The sequence below is a fragment of the Erythrolamprus reginae genome, unplaced genomic scaffold (assembly GCF_031021105.1).
Source record: "Erythrolamprus reginae isolate rEryReg1 unplaced genomic scaffold, rEryReg1.hap1 H_15, whole genome shotgun sequence".
Taxonomy (NCBI): Eukaryota; Metazoa; Chordata; class Lepidosauria; order Squamata; family Dipsadidae; genus Erythrolamprus; species Erythrolamprus reginae.
This window is the reverse complement of record NW_027248468.1, coordinates 340,758-366,484: the sequence shown is the minus strand read 5'-3', so window position 1 is coordinate 366,484 and position 25,727 is coordinate 340,758. Positions and strand designations below refer to the sequence as shown.

General features: G+C 41.9%; 1 protein-coding gene across 1 annotated transcript in view; it reads right to left on the bottom strand.

Moving 5' to 3' along the window:
• LOC139155356 (sodium channel protein type 5 subunit alpha-like) overlaps positions 1–25,727 on the bottom strand; it is a 377,085-nt gene that overhangs the window by 145,855 nt on the left and 205,503 nt on the right. Inside the window, exon 13 of the mRNA XM_070730487.1 lies at positions 20,650–21,120. Within this exon, the coding sequence (XP_070586588.1) occupies positions 20,650–21,120 (471 nt within the window). The remainder of the gene's footprint in view (positions 1–20,649; positions 21,121–25,727) is intronic.

Sequence of the window (25,727 nt, the reverse complement as noted above, 5' to 3'; positions counted from 1 at the left end):
TCATCCTCCAATCCCCTTCGGAAAATTGGATAAGGTGAGTCCCATGGGCATCCCCCTCTCCAATCCCCGAGATCGTGCAAACCTATAGTTCCTGGTGAGAGGTGGCCCATCATCTTTGAAAAGATGCCCAAATGGACAACGCACAGTTGCTACCACTGCCCATTTCCGCCCCTAACCTGCCAACCTCAGTGACCAGAGGGAAAGCCAATTGACCAAATATATGGCTAGAATAGCGCCATACCTCCTAACCAGTCCATCCTTAATGCCAGTTTGGAGTAGGTGAAAAAACGGCTGCTACCCGTGGGTGCGACCGCAAAAAATTCCTATTCGGCTCCGAGGCAACCCCATTTAGGCACACTGTAAGGTAGAGGAGGGTGGGCGGGTGCTCGCTTTGGGATGGCCGGGGCGAAAAGAAGGAGGTCCCAGGATGCCACCCCTTTTATAGGGCGCACCCGGGACCGCCCTCCTTACCCAGAAGGCCGCGAGACTTGGTACGTGGCCAAAAGCCAACGATCTCGCCTTTCGCCGAGATCAGAGTCCGGGGAAGCCGTGTTTTCCTGGCTCCGGGCGCAACCTTCGGCCAGCGGTAAAAACTGCCGGCCATGCATTTCTTGGAAGAGAAGAGAAACATTTTCAAAGAAAAAATCCCTGAGAAAGTCCAGTTGCCTTTTGGAAAAGCACCATCTATTCATAGGGTTACTAACAGTCAAAACAAATATGATAACTAATTACTCACTCAGTCACCACACTGGGCAGTGTGACACATCAATGCAATGCCATAGCGCAGTCATGATAGCAAGGAGCTCATCTTTTGATAGCTGACAGTGATTTGTCTTGTTTGATTTTTTTTAAATACTAAAGGAGCCGTACTAAGAAAAATAGAACACAATAACAAATGCAAAATTGTCCTGATACAAAGAACGGTTTCTAGAATTCTCTTTTATTTCCATAACTGCTTATTTTTACAAAATAGAGTCCACAGAGACTTCTTAAAAATATAAGCGTACTGCAGTGGGTTGCTGTAGTTTAGAACTTTGAAAGTCACAAATATAAGCAAGAGAAAAAAAATGGCAGAAAAAATTGGGAAGGTACAACCTACTCCCAAAAGGTAGAGATATATTTTAGATTTTGTACTTATATATTGTATATGTTAGATATTATGGCATGTGCTACTTTTCTTTTTAGTTTATTGTGCATTTTTTATTCTATATTGCAGTGTTTCCCAACCTTGGCAACTTGAAGATATTTATACTTCAACTCCCAGTATTCCCTAGCCAGCGAATGCTGGCTGGGGAATTCTGGGAGTTGAAATCCAAATATCTTCAAGTTGCCAAGGTTGGGAAACACTGCTATACTGTACCTAGCCAGGATTACATTGTTTGAGTTGGGCCGACTTATTTTTCTTTTCGTTAAACAAGCCTGTCGTCCTGGGCATTGGGGTGGAGTTGGGGATGACTGAATGGAGCTGAGTGTTTACTGCATGGATGCCCTTCCTGACACCCATGCAGAGTTCACAGCAGATAGTTTCTCCTTGCGCACAGAGAGAAAAATGCCTGCCACTACCTAGGACCAAACTCAGAAACTCCCGAGGCAAGAACTCCACCTCTAGGCCACCAAGCTGCTCGGTTTGTGCAGCCTTATAAATCGTTTTTTTTAATCAAACAAATAAACACCATCAAGAGGGAGGATGTTTTGTAACCTGTTATGTTCTGAACATTTGCACCTGATTCTTGGTGACTTTATGGTCAAATGCTCCCCAGGCTACCCTGTCAAGCACAGTTCCCAACATGCAGAGGTTCAAAAGGTGCAATGGCAAACCTGTGGCCGTATCTACTGGCACGTGAGCCGTGGCCCTAGCTCAGCTCCAATGTGCATGTATGTGCTGGCCAGCTGATTTTTGGTTTGCCTGGAGGCTCTGGGAGGGCGCTTTTGGCTTCCAGAGAGCCTTCAGGGGGGTGGGGAAGGGCGTTTTACCCTCCCCCAGTCCCAGGGGAGCCTTTGGAGCCTGGGGAGGGCAAAACACGAGCCTACTGGGTCCACCAGAAGTTGGGAAATGGACCATTTCTGGCCTCCAGAGGGCCCCCAGAAGGTGGGGAAAGCTGTTTTCCCCTCCCCAGGCATTGAATTATGGGTGTGGGCACTCGCGCATGCGTGAGGGTTAGAGTATTCACTCTTTTGGCACCCAAGGATAAAAAGGTTCGCCATCACTGCTCTAGGTCTTCACTATGGACTACATTTGCAGATAGCCTTGACTTATGACCACAACGGGTTCTGTAATTTCTTCTGGGGTAGTTGTTAAGTGAGTTTTGCTCCATCTTACCACCTTTTTGTGGTGAAGAGAATCACTGTAGTGGTTAATTGAATAATGCAGTCATCAAGCAAATCCAGTTCCTTCCATTGACTTAGCTTGATTGGGAAAGTTACAAATAGCGAGCATATGACTGTCAGACGATGTAACTATCATAAATATCTGCCCAGTTTCCCAGAACCTGAATTCTGATCACGTGACCATAGGAGTGATGCAATGGTCATAAGTGTGAAAACTGGTCGTAGGTTACTTTTCTTCAGTGCTGTGGTAACTTCGAACTGTCCCTATGTGAATGCTTGTAAGTTGAAGGCAATATTCTTCCACCTTTCATCTCAGCTTCCTAGTCAGGTTGCCTTCTGGGTTTTAATCTACAAAGGTATAGCATCTTGCAAATTGGGTAGGTCCTTTAATAAAACCTTTTCCCCAAAATAAGAGAATAAGAGAGATGGAGTTGACCTTGGAGATCTTCTAGGCCAGTGATGGCGAATCTATGGTACAGGTGCTACAGGTGGCACATGGAGCCATATGTGCTGGCATGTGAGCTGTTGCCCTAGCTCAGCTCCAACGTGCATGTGAGCAGCAGCCATCTGATTTTTGGCTTGCACAAAGAAACATAGAAACATAGAAGACTGATGGCAGAAAAAGACCTCATGGTCCATCTAGTCTGCCCTTATACTATTTTCTGTATTTTATCTTAGGATGTGTTGTGATTCAGCCTGAGGCTCCTCAGGGACCGGCTAGAGCTCTGCCGGATCCATGCCCAGAGGAGGAGGACAGTGAACAGGAGGGGGAGGACCAGGCAGACGAGGGAGAGGAACGTCAGGAAGAGGAGGAGGGAGAGCAGCCTGAGACCCCCGGGGGGGGCCTCTCCCCAGCTAGTAGCCTGGATTCATTGGATGAAGATGCACAGGCTATGATAGACATGAGGCAGAGACGTGCAGCTCAAAGAAGGGGCCAATTAGAAAGGTATTTCCATCCCTGAATTGGCAACAGCTGGGTTTGGGTGTGGTTCTCCTCAGCAGGGTTGAAAAGGCAGGCCCACCCTTACAGTCTTGTGGAGAGTTATCAACTAGGAGTCCTGTGACCTTGCTTCGATTATTGGCGTCTCTGATCTTGGCTTGTGGCCTAGAAGCCTGGAAGACTTGGGGGAGGCGTGGGTTTTATTATCTCCAGTGTTGTTTTTGCCAGCAAGAATCCTGTTTTATTGCCTGGCCTTCGTGAAACCTCTGTGAAGCTTCATAGTGTTCCTGTCTGTAAGAACAGTTTTTGCTACCTGTGTTTGCTTTCCAGTATATTGCTTTTTACCAGTGTGTCTGGCTACTCTTTTTGGTTGGTGTTGGCGTCTGGGGGGACCCAGACAGAACAGGATGGATATATGTTTATCCCAGGCATGTTTAAATCCAGTTACTGTGGATTTATCTACCATGTCTGTTGGAAGTTTGTTCCAAGGATCTACCACTCTTTCAGTGAAATAATATTTTCTCATGTTGCTTTTGATCTTTCCCCCAACTAACTTCAGATCGTACCCCCTTGTTCTTGTGTTCACTTTCCTATTAAAAACACTTCCCTCCTGGACCTTATTTAACCCTTTAACATATTTAAACGTTTCGATCATGTCCCCCCTTTTCCTTCTGTCCTCCACACTATACAGATTGAGTTCATCTGGGAGGGCATTTTTGGCTTCCAGGGAGTCTCCGGGAGGATAGGGAGGGCATTTTTTACCATCCCCCAGCTCCAGGGAAGCTTTTGGAGCCTGGTGAAGATGAAACACGAGCCTACTGGGCCCATCAGAAGTTGGGGAACAGGCCATTTCCAGCCTCCATAGGGCCTCTGGGAGGGTGGGGAAAGCTGTTTTTGTCCTTCCTAGGCATTGAATTATGGGTGTGGGCACTCATGCATGTGCGATAGCACACAGCCACGCTCTTTCGGCACCATCATTGTTCTAGGCCAATCCCCACCTCAGGCAAAGGAAACCCTGTATGCCATTCCAGACAAGTGGTTCTCCGATCTCTTCTTAAAAACTTCCAGTGTTGGAACATTCACAACTTCCAAGAGAAGGGCTGAAGCTCAGTGGCAGGGAACGTGCAATGCCTGCAGAACTTCCCAGATTGTGTTTTCACCCCCATTTCCAAATAAAGTGCAGGGAGAGAGAGACTGTGATTTGAAAATCTTGAAAAGCAGCTGTCAAGGTGGAAGACAGTCTTAAATTAAGTGGACTTAGGTCCTGACTTGATTTAAAGAAGCCTCTTACATATCTATGTTATTCTCTAGTACATAAAGCCGCACTAGCCCACAGCAGATAGGAAAGGATGAATCTTAAAATATAAATAAAAATCCCAAGGTCTGTCGATATGGAAATTTATCGGAAGTTAAATATTTTCTGCTAAAGAAGTGCCAGTATTCCCCTGACAGCAGGTGGTCTCTTTCTCTCTTGTTCGGTTGACCCAATTAGTCAGCTCATCATAAATCTATAAAAAAAAACTTTCAAAGAAGAGTTTGATAAAGGTACATTAGTTCTGAAGAGCCTGGATCTAATATATACCAATAAATATTAGCAGAATAACAGACTTGGAAGGGATCTTTGGAGGTCTTGTAGTCCTGGGATCCTCAACCCATGGTCCACCATGGACCAGCACTGGTCTGTAGCATGCCAGCAATGGGGCCATGCAAACAGACAAAGCCCCATCCCTGGGGTGCAGGCAGCAGGCAAAACAACACACACACAAACACCTTTCCCCTCAGAACTGGTCCCTGGTGCTCAAAAGGTTGGGGGCTATTATTCTAGTCCAATCCCTTGCTTAGGCAGAAAACTCTACACCACTTCAGACATATGGTTGTCTAACATCTAAAAAACTTCCAGTGTTGGAGCATTCACAACCTCTGGAGGCAAGTCGTTCCACTGATTAATTGTTCTCACTGTCAGGAAATTTCTCCTTAGTTCTAAGTTGCTTCTCTCCTTCATAAAGTTCCACCCATCGCTTCTTGTTCTACCCTTAGCTTGCTTCCCTCTTCTTTGTGACAACCCTTCAAATATTTTAACACTGCTGTCATGTTCAGCTCTAGTCCTTCTTTTCATTAGACTACTAGACATATTCCATTCCTGCAATTAGCAAAGTAGAACCATACAGAGGCAAGTATATTATATTTTTAAAGTCAATTAAAAGCAGTCATAATACGAACCACATGTGCATAAGCATGCTCGCGCGCCTCTATGTGTGAAAAATCTGCAAATTCTTTCGTTATGTGTATTTTTAACGTTTCAGAATTTCCCTTAATTACTTATATGTCAGTCTGCCATGGAAAAACAATGCAAAAAAATAAACTTTTAATTAAATCTCTGAAGTCTTATAAAAGCAATGGATTTACTGGTCAAGGAAAGAAGACACTGCAAAAATGTTAAATAATGAAATGTTGTGGAAACGTTGGCGCTCTCTGAACTTGGTGGTATTCTTGAAGATGTTTCATTACCTAACTAGGGAACATCATCAGGGGACTGTTGGATAATGAAATGTTGCAAGAAAACAACCAGGGTCAGGGAGCACCAACGACTCCACAGCTCAACACTGAGCTACAAATATTCCCTTCTATTGGTAAACATGGTATTGCATAGACAAAAGAAGAAGATGCTATGGACTGCATACAATCCTCCTGTTTGGTGCAGTGCAATACAATGTATAACCATAGTATTATGATTATACATTGTCTTGTGCAGTTATGCATACTGTAAAGTTACAGCCTTAAAAAAAGAATCTATAGAAAGTCTTACTAGTTAAAAATCAAATGCACAAGTATGGAATAATAGGTGGTAGCCTGGTGAACTGGGCTGCATCAACAGAGGGATAGTATCAGGATCAAAAAGAAACATAGAAAGATAGAAGATTGACGGCAGAAAAAAACCTCATGGTCCATCCATCTCTCTCTCTCTCTCTCTCCGTCCATCCATCCATCCATCCATCCATCCATCTTTTATTTATTTATTTATTTACTTACTTACTTACTTACTTACTTACTTACTTACTTACTTACTTACTTACTTACTTACTTATTGTTAGAGTTGAAAGGGACCATGAAGGCCATCAAGTTCAATCCCCTGCCCAAGCAGGAACCCTATAGTACACCAGTTAAGTGGCAGTTCAATATTCTCTTAAATCTAGTCTGCCCTTGTACTATTTCCTGTATTTTATCTTAGGATGGATCGATGTTTATCCCAGGCATGTTTACATTCAGTTACTGTAGATTTACCAACCATGTCTGCTGGAAGTTTGTTCCAAGCATGTACTACTCTTTCAGTAAAATAATGTTTTCTCACGTTGCTTCTGATCTTTCCCCCAACTCACCTCAGATTGTGCCCCCTTCTTCTTGTGTTCACTTCCTATTAAAAACACTTCCCTTCTGAACTTTATTTATCCCTTTAACATATTTAAATGTTTAGATCATGTCCTCCAGACTATACAGATTGAGTTCATGAAGTCTTTCCTGATAAGTTTTTTGCTTAAAACCTTCCACCATTTTTGGACCCCGTCCAATTTTGTCAATATCTTTTTGTAGGTGAGGTCTCCAGAACTGAACACAGTATTCCAAATATGGTCTCACCAGCGCTCTATATAAGGGGATCACAGTCTCCCTCTTCCTGCTACTAATGAGGTGTTAATGCTACTTTATATTATATTGGTGATACCATACCTTGAATACTGCATCGAGTTTTAGTCACCATGGTACAAAAAATATTTTGAGACTCTGGAAGGAGTGCAGAAGACCAACAAAGATGGTTAGGGGACTGGAGGCTAAACTATATGCAGGTACTAGGAATGTCTAGTCTGGTCTAACAAAGAGAAGAGCTAAGGATGATATGACAGCTGTATTCCAATATCCAAAGGGCTGCCATAAAGAAGAGGGGGGGGGGGGGTATGTGTGCCAATCTATTCTCCAAAGCACCTGAAGGCAGGACAAGAAGAAACTGATGGAAACTAATCAGAGAAAGAAGCCATCTAGAACTGAGGAATAGAAGACCTCCAAGGTCACTTGCAACTCTTTCATCCTGTTGTTTTATAAATCTGATGGACCAATTAAGAACATCTAGAAGAATCCATTGCTGATTCTGCCTCAGCAGGTGAGTACCAAGTAAACTTCAGCTGATGTCAGAAATTAGACAGATTCAGCTTTGATCTGTTCTTTGTTGGGGCCCCTTGGACATCCCAGTGCTGTTTATTTGACAGGGAAATTGAAAAAGCATCCTGGAAAAAGGCTGCAATAGTAATCCATCTCTAAAGCACTGTCCCAAGTACAGTGGGACCTCTACCTATAAATGCCTCTACTTACAAACTTTTCTAGATAAGAACCGGGTGTTCAAGATTGTTTTGCCTCTTCTGAAGAACCATTTTCCACTTACAAACCCGAGCCCCCGAAACTGTAACCAGAAAAGGCAGGGAGAAGCCTCCGTGGGGCCTCTCTAGGAATCTCCTGGGAGGAAACAGGGACGGAAAAGGCGGGGAGAAGCCTCTGGGGGCCTCTCTAGGAATCTCCTGGGAGGAAACAGGGCTGGAAAAGACGGGGGAAAGTCTCTGTGGGCCTCTCTAGAAATCTCCTGGGAGGAAACAGGGCTGGAAAAGGCGGGGGAAGCCTCCATGGGGCCTCTCTAGGAATCTCTTGGGAGGAAACAGGGCCAAAAAAGGTAGGGAGAAACCTCCATGGGGCCTCTCTAGGAATCTCCTGGGAGGAAACAGGGCTGGAAAAGGTGGGGAGAAGCCTCCGTGGGGCCTCTCTAGGAATCTCCTGGGAGGAAACAGGGCCTCCACCCTCCCTGTGGTTTCCCCAATCATATATATTATTTGCTTTTACATTGATTCCTAAGATAAAAATTGTTTCTTCTTACAAACTTTTCTATTTAAGAACCTGATCATGGAACAAATTAAGTTCGTAAGTAGAGCTACCACTGTGCTGCATGTGTGCTGTCTCTAAAAGTCAAATTTAAATTGAAAGTGTCTTTTATAGCTAATCTACACAACCCTCCTTTTCATTTTCAGACCTATCTTTTGGAAGCTCTCTGTGCCTTCCCCCATAAGTCTGGTTTCCAATTTAGCACATTACTGCACCTATTCCGGAATCCAGGATTATTAATTATTTGCTTGCAAGTGTGCACTAAACCAGGAGGTGAAATTCCTGCTCTACCACAAAGATAATTAAAGATCAAGCTACGCATTGCACAGGAGGGCCCTTACACCGAATGAAATAATTGGTTTACTGCAATTTAAGAGAATAAGAGACTAAGAGAGTTGGAAGGCACCTTGGAGGTCTTCCAGTCCAGCCCTCTGCTTGTGCAGGAAACCTATACAATTTCGGACAAATGTCCCTTCTTAAAAACCTCCGTAATGGAGGACCCTCTGTACTCGCTGGGCCTATCTCCAGGGGGTGCTGGGGATTAAATATCTCCTCCAAATATCTTATTGCCTCTTAATCATGCAGGCCTCAATATTAGACCTGCTTAGTCCTGCAGAGATTTGTGATCACCCTTGCGAGAGACCCAGAACTGTACGTCAGGCTACCTTACAACGACTGCAGTGTGCCTCAGACCAGAGAGAGAGAGTCCGAGGTACCAATAGCTTGAATAGCATGCAAGCTGTCATTGCGGATGCCATCAGGCAGGACATAGCTGCTGGGCTTGTGGCAAAACAGACAAACATCCTTAGTGGCCTCTGGGTTCCGCATAGATCCAAGCCAGCAGTCGGTTTATTTATTTATTTGATATTTTTATGCCGCCCTTCTCCTTAGACTCAGGGTGGCTTACAACATGTTAGCAATAGCACTTTTTAACAGAGCCAGCCTATTGCCCCCACAATCCGGGTCCTCACTTTACCCACCTTGAAAGGATGGAAGGCTGAGCCAACCTTGAGTCGGTGGTGAGATTTGAACCGCTGACCTTCAGATCAACAGTCAGCTTCAGTGGCCTGCAGTACAGCACTCTACCTGCTGCGCCACCTCGGCTCTTCTGGTTGTTCCCAATTCGGCCCGGTTCAATGAACCAGTAGCAGCAGCAGAAGGAGGCTACATCTACCCACTTGGGATGCTTCTGCGCATGCACAGAAACATCACGCACATGCGCACACATACACAAGCGAACTGGTAGTAGTGGGATTTAGAACCCATCTGTTCCGAAGAAATTTGCATACTGGCCGTTGATTGGATAACAGTGATAGTGATGGGCGAATCGAACCCGCACAATTCGGGTCCGTACCGAATTTTGTGGTGTTCAGTGTGCCGAACACGAAATTTTTTCAAACTTCGGGCAAAGTTCGGGGTCGTGTTCGGCGTTCGGAGCTTTGACATCACCGGCAGGTTGCTAAGGACGCCAAGGTGATCACTTCCTGGATTCCATGGCATCCAGGAAGTGATCATCTTGGTGTCCTTGGCAACCTGCCGGTGACGTCAAAGCTCCGCCCCCAGAATCTCTTCGTGGGAGGGATTCCCCGTTCGTGTTCGGATTCGGTTCGTGTTCGGCCGAATTTTGGGTAAAGTTCGTCCGAACTTGCCAAACCCGAACACCGTTGGGTTCGCCCATCACTAATAACAGTGGCCATTTGAATGTTGGCCACTGATTGGACAATAGCGGCCATTTGAATACCAGCCGCTGATTGGATAACAGTGGCTGCTGCCAGTTTTAAATGGCTGTCAAAGCCACACCCACCCTGTTGAACAGTTTTAAAAAGTGTGCCGTTATTTTAGGGTGCCTCTTGTGCTACCCAGCCTGTTAGCAATCACTTGCTGCCGTTCCAGTGAATTGTTAATAAAACCAATTTAACTACAACGTATCCAGCCTGGTGTACCCGATCTAACAAGCGGCATAAAAGTTGTTCCCGCTACCCTGATAGCAGTGAAAATCGATGACTTCAGCAGCTGGAGCTGGAGCTCGGCTGCTGGGTGATGCCAACTGGATTTTCAGGAGTCAGTCAGTTGAAAAACTCACAAATTTGTGAAACCACTCACTGTGAAGAAGAAACAAAGTCCACAGAATTAAATGCATCTAGGAATGTTCTTCGAGGGATAAACTCCTTGACACGTCTGTCGAGGGATTGAGTCAAAAGCTGGGAAAGTTTAGCAACAGAGACGTGTCTTCACAGTTCTGACAGACTTAGTCCAATCAGCTAAGCGGACGAGGTCAACCGCATTCCTGGATGTTATCTCCACTGCCATGGAGAATAAAGGTTTTGTCCTCAATCCAAATTGGCTTGTAGTCATTACAAACAAATTTGATTTGGCATGTAGCCTTGTCCTAAAGCAATTCAGAGCACTGCCAGGAACTACATCCTTATTTTCAATCAGTTTGTAATAGAGGGAGCTATGTTAGTCACTTAGGTTTGGCCCCATGTAAAGTGTTCTCTGCTCTCAAATTGTGAAATGGGCAACAGGAATGCCATCATAGCTGGAATACTTGTGCATAAGCTCGTCCCCATTTCAGCTCTACCTAAGTGACCGTGATGCACATACCAGCCACATTCTGTCATGGTGGAATAATTGTACGTCCTGGCATTCTGTGAGTTCACTATGAACATTATGGGAATCATGTTTGGCTAGCAGCCTTATGTTAACATTCTTGAAGGCACAATTCATTCAAGCCTATAAATAATCCAGAGATAACTGCTTGAAGATCTCGGGCATTTCTTTCCATATGGATAATTCACAGTCTGCTTCATCTGCCGGTCAAGACTAATACTGGCAATGGTTCTGTTGTGCCACCTATCGAGACGCCAGCTGAGTAAGAAGAAACCAACACTGGGGTATCTTTTAGACACCAGACTCTTTTGAACTCAGAACAGAATAACAGAGTTTGAAGGGACCTGCAAGGCCTTCTAGTCTAACCTTTATGATCAGGCAGGAAATCCTATATACCATTTCAGTCAAACAATTGTCCAGTCTCTTCTTTCAAATCTCCATGTTGGACCACCACAACTTATGAAGGCAAGTCGTTCCAGTGATTAATTGTTCTCACTGTCAGGAAGTTTATCTTTCCCCTTTTCCTTCAGTCTGGAGGACAGAAGGAAAAGGGGGGAACATGATCGAAACATTTAAATATGTCAAAGGGTTAAATAAGGTCAAGGAGGGAAGTGTCTTTAATAGGAAAGCGAACACAAGAACAAGGGGACACAATCTGAAGTTAGTTGGGGGAAAGATCAAAAGCAGCGTGAGAAAATATTATTTCACTGAAAGAGTAGTAGATCCTTGGAACAAACTTCCAGCAGACGTGGTTGGTAAATCCACAGTAACTGAATTTAAACATGCCTGGGATAAACATAGATCCATCCTAAGATAAAAATACAGAAAATAGTATAAGGGCAGACTAGATGGACCATGAGGTCTTTTTCTGCCGTCAGTCTTCTATGTTTCTCTGTTTCTCCTTAATCTTAGGTTGCTTCTCTCCTTGATTAGTTTCCATCTGTTGCTACTTCTCCTGCCTTCTGGTACTTTGGAGAATAGGCTGACCCCCTTTTCTTTGTGTCTCTCAAACATTGGAAGACTGCTATCATGTCGCCCCCAATCCTTCTTTCATTAATCTAGAAAGACCCAAATTCCTGCAACTCTTCATACCATATGCTTTAGCATCCTGTCTCCTAATCAATTTTATTGTGCTTCTCTGCACTTTCTAAGAGTCCCAAAAGTTTTTTGTATCATAGCAAATAAAACTGGATGCAATATTCCAAGTATGGGCTTATTATAAAGTGATATTATAAGTTATATCCATAGCTTTTGACAAAGAACCTTGGTCATCCCTAAATGCACAACATTCTTAAACTAGCTTTAGGATTGTGCCTATATCACACATGCCACATCAAGTTGATAAATGCCTTGTAACCTTTCACTTAGATTACTGCACCACAGTGTATATGGGGCTGCCCTTGAAGAGTGTTCTAAAACTTCAGCTGGACCAAAATGCAGGTGCAGTGGTAGTAAATAATGCCAGTGGCACATGTAACATCTCTTCAAGTACTCCTTGAATTACAACCACAACTGAGGCCCAAATTTCCACTGCCAAGCAAGACAGTTGGTAAGTGAGTTTAGAGCCGGGGTGGCGCAGCAGGTAGAGTGCAGTACTGCAGGCCACTGAAACTGACTGTAGATCTGCAGGTCAGTGGTTCAAATCTCATCACCGGCTCAAGGTTGACTCAGCCTTCCATCCTTCCGAGGTGGGTAAAATGAGGACCCGGATTGTGGGGGCAATAGCCTTGCTCTGTTAAAAAGTGCTACTGCTACCGCCCTGAGTCTAAGGAGAAGGGCGGCATAAAAATTGAATAAATAAAATAAGTAAGTAAGTAAGTAAGTAAGTAAGTAAGTAAGTAAGTAAGTAAGTAAGTAAGTAAATAATAAAGTTTTGCCCCATTTTATGACCTTTCTTGCCACAGCTGTTAAGTGAATCACTACAGTTGTTAAATGAATAACACGGTTAAATGAATCTGGCTTTCTCTATCTAGCGTAGCCCCTACCAGAAGGAGTATTCTCCCCTCAGAGGTCAGAATGGCCCCAATTCCTTCTGGCCTTTCACAAGGCTTTAAAAACCTGCCCGTCTGTATCTGTGCCTGGGGTTCAGAATTTGTTAAGGGCCCCGTTTCTTGGCTTTACTGTTAACTAATTAATTGCCTCAGATGCTGTTTATATTTATTTTTGGGACGTTCCCTCTGTTTTATTTTTAAGTGCTTTAATTGTTTCTCAATGTTAGAATTGTAAGTTCCCCAGAGTCACTTGGTTGAATTGGACAGCTACAGAAATTGAATGAATGAATGGATAGATGGATGGATGTTCTCAGTTCTCCCAGTATAATATGTTAAACATATTGGCAAACAATGTTATTATAAGGTGAATTCTTGTATTTATAGAAAATGTGTCTTTTCCCCCCTCTGGTCTTTATGTCATCTGTACCTGAATTTATTTCACTCATTCTAATTTACATCAGCAACAATACCTCTTTATGGGTCTCTCAGGTAAAAACGGCCCAGAATTCTAGTTTTTCCTTCAGAGAGATGCCCAATAGGAACAATCATTAAGAAACATGGAATTTCTCAGGTGAACAGCAACAAATTCTACTTAGAGATGAAATCAATAATGAACTGCAGTGTGGTTGCCAAATTATGAAAAATAAACAGGAAGATGTCTTTATTTTAAAGTATTTCTTGGTTTTTGGCTTTCAGTATTCTCTCTAGCATACCTCCAAATTTTGAGTGATTGTTAACTTCTTTGGGATTATATGTCATGAACAGTGAAGGAAAATTTTGGGAGCTTTCACAAAGTAGCTGGCTGGGGCAAGGATGTGTTCAATGATAAAGTAACTCACACCCGAGGGGTGTCCAGTCTTATGACATATCCACTAACAGAAGGCAATTTGATGAAGTGTTTTAGAAAGCCATCTAATACTAAAATATATTATTTATTCATGTATCCATTTAAAAAATATTTTTACAGGAAGATGTGTATACTTCCAGACGAGGCACTGGGCTTTATATTTTTAGGTGTTATTTTTTTCATTGGATTTACTCTACAAAGTGGCCCCTTTGTCTATTTTCCTAACAACAACCAAATAAGTAACACTATCAGTGCTGTAAGGGAGTGGGTTTCTCTCTCTCTTTTTAAAAACCCCAATCCCTTCTACTACTAATATTACCTATTAGATAGGTAGGAGGGAAGTGTTTTTAATAGGAAAGTGAACCCAAGAACAAGGGGACACAATCTGAAGTTAGTTGGGGGAAAGATCAAAAGCAACATGAGAAAATATTATTTTACTGAAAGAGTAGTAGATCCTTGGAACAAACTTCCAACATACGTGGTAGATAAATTCACAGTAACTGAATTTAAACATGCCTGGGATAAACATATATCCATCCTAAGGTAAAATACAGAAAATAGTATAAGGGCAGACTACATGGACCATGAGGACTTTTTCTGCCGTCAGACTTCTATGTTTCTATGTTTCTATGTTAGATAATGAAATATCTGCAAGAAAACCACAAAGTTCACAGAGCACAGTTCAATCCTGAGCTAGAAATAGTCTCTTCCAATGGTAACAACACTTAGATGGGGAAGAAAGGGAGATTAAAAGACACATTTGAGCTCCATAATTTCATCAGTACTGCTCTGAGTGAGCGGGACTGGTCCAAAGTCATTCGGGGATCTTCCATAGTTAAAAGCAAGCTAAAATTGTGTCTCCCTACCTCTAATCCAAGGGTGTCAAACGTGTGGCCTGTGGGCTGTGGTTGTGTCTGGCCCTCTGGAATCAGCTCCCCTCCCCCCCGAGATTCATACTGCCCCCACCCTCCCTGCCTTCCACCAGAGTCTGAAGATGCACTTGTGCCGATAGGCCTGGGGACATTAGTCATCAGCCTGTACCTATGAATGAATGTATGTTAAATGGGATGAATGTTTGGTCTGTTAGAAATGACTGCTTTTGGGTTTTTAGATTGCTAATTTTACTTTAATATTGGATTTCAGATTTTGTATTGTTATTTTATATGCTGTAAGCCTCCCCAAGTCCTTGGAGAGAGGCGGCATATAAATCCAATAAATAATAAAAATAATAATGATTCACCTAACAACTACAATGATTCAGTTAACAACTATGGCAAGAAAGGTCAAAAATGGTGCAAAACACATTTAGTAACTGCCTTGGTTAGCAATGGAAATTTTGGGCTTAGAACTATGTCACTTTCAGCACGAGCTAAGCATAGCTCATAAAATCATCTGCTATAACCTCCTACCTGTCAACAACGACTTCAGTTTCAACCACAGCAATACACGAGCACACAAGAGATACAAAGTCAAAATGAACCGCCCCAAACTTGACTGTAGAAAATATGACTTCAGCAACTGAGGAGTTAATGCCTGGAACTCACTACCTGACTCTGTGGTTTCATCACCAAACCCCAAAAACTTTACCCTTAGACTGTCCACTGTTGACCTCACCCAATTCCTAAGAGATCATGTCTAAAAAGTTTAACTTTGAGGTGCGTAATGTATTTCCTTCTGCTAACCTACCTGGACATTCCTTCTGCTGCACGAATCCCAGCGACCAGTTAGGTCCCACAGAGTGGGTCTTCTCCAGGTCCCGTCAACTAAACAATGTTGCTTGGCGGGACCCAGGGGAAGAGCCTTCTCTGTGGTGGCCCCAGCCCTCTGGAACCAACTCCCCCCAGAGATTAGAATTGCCTCCACCCTCCTTGCCTTTCGTAAGCTGCTTAAAACCCACCTCTGCCACCAGGCATGGGGGAATTGAGATACACTTTCCCCCTAGGCCTTTACAATTTTATGCATGGTATGTCTGTATGTATGTTTGGTTTTTATAATAATGGGTTTTTAACTGTTTTTAGTATTGGGTTATTATTATATGCTGTTTTATTATTGCTGTTAGCCGCCCCGAGTCTCCAGAGAGGGGCGGCATACAAATCCAATAAATAAATAAATAAATTAGGATCATCTTGGGAAAGCCCTTTATGATTTTTGCTGCCTTCCAAAGTGAGGTGGCTGACCATTCTATTTCAGCATGCTCTCCCAAAGGAAATTCACACCATGCTTTATTTGCTCTCCCTTCTGGTGACATGTATAAATCTTTATTTTTAAACCCAGGGTCTTTTCTTTTGATATGATATTATATTTTCCTTTTAGACAAGAAAGGGCTGGTATTGTTCCTTTTACTTTTTTTTTCTTTTTTTTTTCTTTATGTGTTAATGGAGTATTGTACTGTCAGCCACTCTAAAAACCTCCAAACTAATAGAGAATAAGATAAATAATAAACAAAAAACAAACTTGGTTCAGCAATCAATTGCGATAATACTTCTCTTTGTTTCTGTGGTTATGGTATGATGGCTTTTTCCTTGCTGCCAAGATCTCAACCAAGATCTCAACGTAAGTAAATATGCTAATGGAACCATACAAAACATAACAAAGCAGCCCAACTATGAGCAATCAAGCTATTAGAATGCTTTTATGCAGAAACACCAACAGAATCCACTGGCAAAGGTTAGGAAAAGGAGTATTAATTAATTCAAAGATGATATTGTTTTAGCAGTCAATGTGCAGCAACATGAGGCCAATGATGATCCAAGGCAAAACAAAAGCTTTGCTAAACATGTTCAAATCCCTAGAATCAACTACAAAGGAAACAAAATGGAAGAATAATTAAAAGGACTCTTAATAGTCAAAATGCAAGTCAGCCCTTGAACCAATTCATAAATTCTGCCCGAGAAGTGAAACCACAGATACAGAATTGCCTTTCCAAGATCTCCTTAAAGCTTTGTCAGAAAAGCGAACAGTAGTGGATATTTCAAAGAAGACAGTACAGTGTTCCCTCGATTTTCGCGGGTTCGAACTTTGCGGAAAGTCTATACCACGGTTTTTCAAAAAAATTAATTAAAAAATACTTTGCGGGTTTTTTCCCTATACCATGGTTTTTCCCACCCGATGATGTCATATGTCATCGCCAAACTTTTTAATAAACATTTTTTTAATAAACTATAATAAATAAACATGGTGAGTAATAATCTGAATGGTTGCTAAGGGAATGGGAAATTGCAATTTAGGGGTTTAAAGTGTTAAGCGAAGGCTTGTGATACTGTTCATAGCCAAAAATAGTGTTATTTACGGTACTTCCGCATCTCTACTTCGCGGAAATTCAACTTTTGCGGGCGGTCTCGGAATGCACCCCCCGCGAAAAGCGAGGGAACACTGTAATTCGTTATCAGAAGTGTTTATTTGGAAGTAGCTGAATATCCATGCTCCGCTATGAAACTATGTGATCGGGTTTGTTCCCTTCTCTCCTCAGGCTTGCCCCACAGAGTCATCTTCTATTTTATACCCTTCACTCCCTCAGTCTAGCTGGCCCCATTGATCTTCTCCAAACTTCCAGCACACAGGCCAGATGAAGCACGCACCGGCCACGCCCAAGTGACAGTTGGAACAGAGTTCTTTCCAGGTGGGGAGGGGGAATCGCACTCCTTAGCATCAGAATGTGTTAATAATAATAATAATAATATAAGATATACTAATTATCTGATGATCATTTTGAAAAATCCTTTCCTAGTGAGCACCTAGAAGCCAAGAGGAACATACATGCTAAATTTCAAGTTTGTAGGATTTACGGTTCTTGAGATTTCATGGTTCTACAAGAGTGATTTTCGCATAGATAGATGATAGATGGATGGATGGATAGATAGATAGATAGATAGATAGATAGATAGATAGATAGATAGATAAAACATAGGAAGAACGGCTGCAAGAACTGGGCATGGCTAGTATAATGAAAAGAAGGACCAGGGGAGACAGGATAGCAGTCTTCCAATATCTCAGGGGCTGCCACAAAGAAGAGGGAGTCAATCTATTCTCCAAAGCACCTGAGGGTAGAACAAGAAGCAATGGATAGAAAGTAAACAAGGAGAGAAGCAACTTAGAACTAAGGAGAAATTTCCTGACAGTCAGAACGGTTGATAAGTGGAACAGCGTGCCTCCAGAAATTGTGAATGCCCCAACACTGGAAGTTTTTAAGCAGATGTTGGATAACCATCTGTCTGAAGTAGTATAGGGTTTCCTGTCTAAGCAGGGAGTTGGACTAGAAGACCTCCAAGGTCCCTTCCATCTCTGTTGTTGTTGTTGTTGTTGTCATTATTATTATGTCAATGCAACACAACAAACGAGATCACTATGCTGGATTTCGTATTTCATCACCAGTCGGGCCCTTCCCAAGCACCTAGGACTGCGTGATGTAGCGGCGAATTATGGTTGCCGATCCCAGTAAAGCGGGATTATTATTATTATTATTATTATTATTATTATTATTATTATTATTATTTCTATAGAAATGGTCCAAACTGGTAGAAACCCACCCACTGGTTTGGGACTAATAAACTATAAGAGACTTGGGGCAAGATGAAGGAATCAGATATGAAAATAGAAATATTTGGTGCAATTAGAAATTATGCTTTCACTTATTATGTTGCAGAGATACCAAGAAAGGTATGAGTATGGCATTATTGCAGGTACAGTATCTGCAAACCCTCAGTAGCTTATCAGATAAAAGAAGAATAAGAAACTCAAATGGAAGTAAAATCAAAAGGAACTAAGCAAAGACAGCTCAGAGATTGCTTAGATACTGCACTGTTCCAATTTTCCCAACTTGCTTTTAAGACGAGATGCAAAGCCTTGGCAATAAGAAAAATTCTAGAGGTAGTTATATTGGATATTTGTTCAGGCTTCAGGACCATTAGGAGGGACTCTGCCCTCATTTTTCACAACGCCTAGAGTATTCAGAATAATCAGGTGGAGCCTGATGGAGTTCTCGATTCTTTCTGCAAAGGAACATTCACAGGGAATTCTCCAAAATCACAAGAATTTTAATTGTCCCCTCTCTCTACAGTAATTATCGCAATGATAGAAAGAGAGACAGAGAGACAGAGAGAGAGAGAGAGAGAGAGAACGAGCCTATGGGGAGTGAGAGAGGGGGAAGGAGGGAGGGAGAGACAGTCTATGGAGAGAGAAAGAAACGATAGAGAGAGAGAGAAAGAGAGAGAGTCTATGGATAGAGAGAGAGAGACTATGGAAAGGGAGAGGAGAAAAAAGAGGGAGAGAAAGAGAGACAGAGAAAGAGAGGGAGGGAGAGAAAGACAGAAAGAAGAGAGAGAGGGACTATGGAGAGGGAGAAAGAGAGAAGAGAGACAGAGACGATGCATATTAGAATCCTATTTTGTTGTACAAGTCCCCATCTACTATTTCTCAGGATATCTAAAGCACACGGAGATAAGAAACACATTTGTTCCCTTGTCTTTCTGAATTTATGCTTCCTGAATCAGCTACTACCTGCATGTCTTCCCCAAGCAACATTTCAGTCAGCAGTGAGTATTTCACAGTGGTTAAATCTCAACAATGCAAACAAAAAAAAATCTTTCAGATTTGATACTCAGGAGCTTTCTTGTGTTTTACAACTTGCATAAACTGTTCACAAACTATCAATATCCAACTCACAGCTTCCTCCCAAAAGAATACAACATCAAATGGTGAATTAAAGTCCGTTTCCACTTGTAAAGCCCTTAACGACCACCATAAGGCAATTTTTAAAAAGCTATTTTGTCAGATTGTATCAGGACCACTATATCTTTTTAACTTTCACGAGTTCCAGTCAAGGACCCTAGAATTTTCAGACTGGTACACAATGAGCTACAGTTGTCAGGATTCCTTGTAGAGAAGAACTAACTAACTGATAAATTAATCTAGTTGCATCCTTGTGTCCTTGGAGAACACCATGGCAACCATTGTGCTATTATAAAAGGGAAAGCTTGATACTGTAATACAGAAAAGAGGAATTTATCACAGAAGGATATTCCAGTTTTGGCATTAACATCTACAAATACCCGGAACAATTAAAGCAACAGTGTTGCGGTTTGTGTCTCAATTTTGGATGGTTCTAATATCGTCTCCACTCCAGGATCTCCAGTCTGCAAAACGGGTGCCACTCACTCACATAGGCAATGAGCGTGACACAATTTGCACACAAGCTGAGATCCTATATGAATTCTGGGTTGGCTATCATCAATTTCTCCAGAACAACATCACTGTCTGCATCCGCTCGGCAAACCCAACAGACTGCAAAATACCCCTGTCCCATGCTATCCATTGTATGAACAACTGGATAGTCCTTTTCAAACTGTTATAAATTCCACGTGTGTTGGAACCATGTACCTCTTTCTCACGCCTTCTCTAAAGGTGCATCGGTTTCGCTGGAGGAGCCCCCTGGGGGGGCATGGAGCAATGCCGGGGGGGCACGTGACCCCAGGGAACATCCTTTTTTTTGCTGCAGGGATTAGAGTTTTTTTCCCACCAAACAATAGCACACAGCACAGTGCAGGAGGATATGAAATGGAGATAATAAACATTTAAGAGACATCATGGAAAAATATTTAACAGGTATGAAAAGAAAGGAGGAGAGAGACGGAGACAATGAGACAAACGTTAAGTCTCCTGAAAGCTAAGACGAGGAAATAGGACAAAGTATATATAGCATTTGGCTTCACTGTGACTATGGTGGGAGACGAGGAAAGACCAGGATGTTTACTGTGTCTAAAAATGTTGGACGAATAAATTAAGGTGTCACTTAAATTAAATTAAATAAATTAAGGCGTCACTTAAATTAAACACATTACACCCCAGTCACACTGATAAGCTGCTTGAGATTTTTCCAGCAAAAACATGCTGAATATTGCAAAAAATTGTCCTGGTGGAGAGTTGGGGGGGGGGACACAAAATGTTTACTTCTTTTTTGTGGGGGGGGGGGGGGGTTAACAGAAAATAATTGAGAAGCACCGGATTAAGGAGAAACTTACCTGGTCCGTTTCTGTGAATGTGCTTTGCTCGTCATCTTCAATGTCCGACTCCCCCATCGCAATGGGGACACAAATTGACATGTTTGGGTTGATCATAAAGTCACTGTTGTGGTCATCAGACAGCTGGTGCCCCGCTCTGAAGATGGCAGCTCTGGCGTTGCTGGTGTGGTTCTCCTTCTGGTTCTGCTCGTCTTTGACAAACTCGTTGGCCGTGTGGTTGTTGACGCAGTTGTGCATGACGGGTTGGTTCTGGGCCACGAGCTTCATCATGGCTTTCTTTTCAGCCGTGGCCTTTGGCTGCCGAAGGACCCTGCAGCAGAAACTCCACATGGCGCTCTTGAGGTACTTCAGCCCCCGGTTGATGCGGGCAAAGGCCAGCTGCAGGTTGTTCATCTCCCCGTCCTCGTCTGGCGCAGAAAGATTGTCAGCACTGAATGAGCTCAGCAGTAAGGCAAGAAAGAGGTTCAGCACCTGAAAGGCAACAAAATTTATTTATTTATTTTTGATCTATTTGTTTTGTCAAGTACATATTGGGGATGTGTAAAGATATAATAATATTCATATACATGACACAGTGCTAGTAAAACATTTTTAAAAACTAATGTTAGGACAGAGGATGGAAGGCATTCTGGTGAACTTATGCACACCTCTTAGGAATCAGGAGAGGTCAACAGTGGATAGTCTAAGGGTAAAGTTTTTGGGGTTAGGGGATGATGATACTACAGACCTAAGTGCTAAAGCCCACTGCAACAACATCGCCAAAAAAGCCTCTAGAGTTGTTAACCTGATCCTACGCAGCTTCTGCTCAGGCAATCTCACTCTACTCACAAGAGCCTACAAAACTTTTGCCAGACCCATCCTTGAATACAGCTCATCTGTCTGGAACCCATACCACATCTTGGACATCAACACTCTTGAAAATGTCCAAAGATATTTCACCAGAAGAGCCATTCACTCCTCCACTCGAAACAGAATATCCTACGAAAATAGACTAACAATCCTGGGCCTAGAAAGCCTAGAACTACGGCGCCTAAAACACGATTTGAGTATTGCCCACAAAATCATATGCTGCAGTTGAGTTTAGAGCAGTTTACATCAAGTTTTATTAAGAAGTATTATCTGAATTTTCCCCTGGCATTCTGTTGTTATATTTGGGTGAATACAGGTACTCCTCAATTTACAAGTATTTATTTTGGGGTGGTGGGGTGGGGTATAACATTTTTTATTTTTCTCCACCTTAAGATAAAACATGTCATAAAAAAACCACCACAATACCAATATCCAACTGTATACATATGCCAAATTTCCATATCATTTATGTGCTTTAAGGGGTTTCTTTCTACTCTCCCTTTCCCCTCCCATACCTCCATCTCTCCAACATTTAAACTAGTTAAAAAATACAGTGGTACCTCAAGATACGAACCCCTCGTCTTACGAACAACTCGTGATACGAACCTGGGGTTCAGAAAAATTTTGCCTCTTCTTACGAACTTTTTTCGAGTTACGAACTGGCGTTCGGAGACTGCTGGGAAGCTGCGCGGCTGTTTTAAAAGGTGACAGCTGGGCGGCGGGGCTTCCCAGAAGCCTCCCGAATGCCGGTTCGTAACTCGAACAAAGTTCGTAAGAAGAGGCAAAATTTTTCGGAACCCCGGGTTCGATTCGGGAGGTTGCTGGGAAGCCCCCCAGCCCGGCTGTCACCTTTTAAAACAGCCACGCGGCTTCCCAGCTGTCTCCCAAAGCCAAACGCGGAAGTTCAGCTTTGGCGTTCGGCTTCAGGAGACAGCTGGGAAGCCGCACGGCTGTTTTAAAAGGTCGCAGCCGGCCTGGGGGGCTTCCCAGCACCCCCCGAACCACGAACCTGGGTTCGGGGGGGTGCTGGGAAGCCCCCCAGGACGGCTGTCACCTTTTAAAATAGCCGTGCGGCTTCCCAGCAGTCGCTGAAAGCCGTTTTTTTGCGGGGGTTTTTTTGGTTGCACGGATTAATTGACTTTACATTGTTTCCTATGGGAAACAATGTTTCGTCTTACGAACCTTTCGCCTTACGAACCTCCTCCTTGCACCAATTAAGTTCGTATCATGAGGTATTACTGTACTAAAATTTAAGAACAAAAGCAAAGCCAACCCTCCCCCCAAATATATTCTCAATATCTAACATTCTATAAATCCCATATTCTTCATTATTTACAGAGAGAGAGAGAGAGAAATTCCACTCATTCTAACATTTAAACTGATTACCTAATGAAAATAGTTTTCCCATATAAAATGATATAAAACATGAACTATTTTAAATTTGTGTAACATTAGCATCTAGTGCTGCCACCATTTCTTTTCTTTTATTTTTCATCATCTGAGTGTCTACCCTCTATTTTCTTATTCTTTTACTTCACTTCAAAAAAATATTCATGTGCTTTAATTATTTTTAACTTCCATCCATGGATGGAACTTATAAGGGGAGGGACCATTAGAAGTTACAACATCACTAGAAAAAAGTGACTTAGGCCTGTGGCCGTTGCAGCACCCGCATGGGCACATGATCAAAACCCAGACCTTTGGCAATTGACTCATGTTTATGACAGTCACAGAGTTCCCAGGGTCATGTGATCACCTTTAGCAAACTTCTGACAAGCAAAGTCAATGGGGAAGCCAGATTCACTTAACAACCGTGTGACTAAGCTATGAACTGCAGGGATTCCCTAACAACCAGTGCAAAAAAGGTCGTAAAATGAGGCAGAACTCACTTAACAACTGTCTCATTCACCAACAGAAATTTTGGGCTCAATTGTGGTGGTAGATTAGCAACAATCTATATAACCTCGCTCTCTTCTATCTGTAATGCATCTTGTCTAAAACCATACATAACAAGTTCATTTTTTTCTGTTTCATACAAAAAGTCTATATTATAAGGGATTTCCAGTCAAAATAAAAATAGATATTGACTTTTCTCCGATCAAATAAATCAATTTAGCCATCTCAGCAACTTCCATCATCTTTACCAATTATTCTATTGTGAATAGTGCTGAATTTTTCTGTCGATTTATACAATAATTTTGCTGCAGTTGCCTGGTAGAAAAGCAAAGTTACATAACTTTTTAATAATTGGTTGTCCATCAACCCCAGAATTGGAACACAAAAAATGTCTCTTCTTGTTACTCACATTTCCTACACAATTTTGATGGGCCATTATACATTCCAGACAATTTCTCTAGCAACATATAGCAATGGAATATAATTTTATCAAAAAATTATTTTGGGTTATAACATAGAGTAAATTATAATCATTTAAACCACATATTTCCCATTGTTTTATATAATTAAAATTTTAATCCGGGTTAACATACTTTCTTTTGTTCTTCTATTTCAAATTTTAATAAAAGTTTATACATTTTAGTGCTTACATCTGCATCATTTGCGCACCATTCTATTTATAATGCTTAAAAAAACCCATAATTTTGTCTACTTTCAATCTTTGTAATACTATAATGTAAATAACCGAGCCAGTATATTGCCCCCAACAATCCGGGTCCTCATTTTACCCACCTCGGAAGGATGGAAGGCAGAGTGAACCTTGAGCCGGTGGTGAGATTTCAACCGCTGACCTACAGATCTAGCAGTCAAATCCTCTCATTATGTTATTTATTTATTTATTTATTTATTTATTTATTTATTTATTCATTCATTCATTCATTCATTCATTCATTCATTCATTCATTCATTCATTCACTTGTTCATTCATTCATTCATTCACTTGTTCATTCATTCATTCATTCATTCATTCATTCATTCATTCATTCATTCATTCATTCATTCGGCGCTCAACTCCCAAAGGACTCTGGGCGGCTTCCAACAGATAAAAACTATTTCTAAAACAGCATAAAACATTTCATTAACAAAACCCCATTAAAACACACATATTCATCATTGGTGGCCTGATGTCACAGTCATCAATGGTCCCAGGCCTGCTGGAACAGCCAGGACTTTACAGCTTTGTGGAAGGCGATATTCTCTACTCAGTATTTCAGGAACCAAAACAAAACAAGAGAGGAGACAGTGGGTGTCTCTGTTTTGTTCTTTTTAAAAAATATCTTACAGGTTTTTGCTAGATGTCCATGAACAATTACTTCTGCTTTCTGTGAAGTGTAAATTGATCTTACCCATTTTACAAAATTATCTCAAAAAATCACAGTTATCACAGCTTAACAGCTCAAATTGTCGAAGGCCTTCTTGGCATCTAAGAAAATCAATGTGGCTTGCTTTTCATTATGAGAAATATTAGAGCAGTTCTAATATTGTTCTTTAACTGTCTTTTAGGCAAAAATCCACACTGATCCTCATGAATAAACTCTTGTAAAATTATTTTCAGTCTACCAGCTGAAAATAACTTATAGCCAGCAACTTATAGTCATTATTCAATAATGTTAACGATCTGGTTGAAGTCAATTCTTGCCCTTTAGATATTAATGCTGTACAGGTTTGCTTGGTTTACGACCACTATTGAGCCTCAAATTTCTGTTGCTAAGTGAGGCATTTATTAAACGAGTTCTGCCCCATTTTATGACCTTTATATGCCACAGCTGTTAAACGAAACACTGCAGTTGTTCAGTTAGTAACATGGTTCTTAATAGACCAACTGCAGTGTTTTCTTTAACAGCCGTGGCATAGAAAGGTCATAAAATGGGGCAGAACTCGTTTAATAAATGCCTCAATTAGCAACAGAAATTTGAGGCTCAATTGTAGTCGTAAATCAAGGACTACTTGTAGAGCAATAATATCTATGGTTGTTAACTTGTCAGAAGGTTGCAAAAAGGGTTCACATAACCCCAGGACAATGAAACTGTCATAAATAGATATCTGAATTGGTGATCACAGGGATGCTTTAATGGTTGTGGGAAAGGTAGTCACAAGTCAGTTTTTTCAGTGCTGTTATAACTTCAAATGATTGTTAAATGAATTGTTGAAGGTTGAGGATTATATTGAGCAGTCTCTTTCCTATTCTCTGCAATACAATGGATTAAAGTTTCACAACAAATACGAGACTCAGACTTCTAATACAAGTAGTTCTCAACATGTGACCAACAATA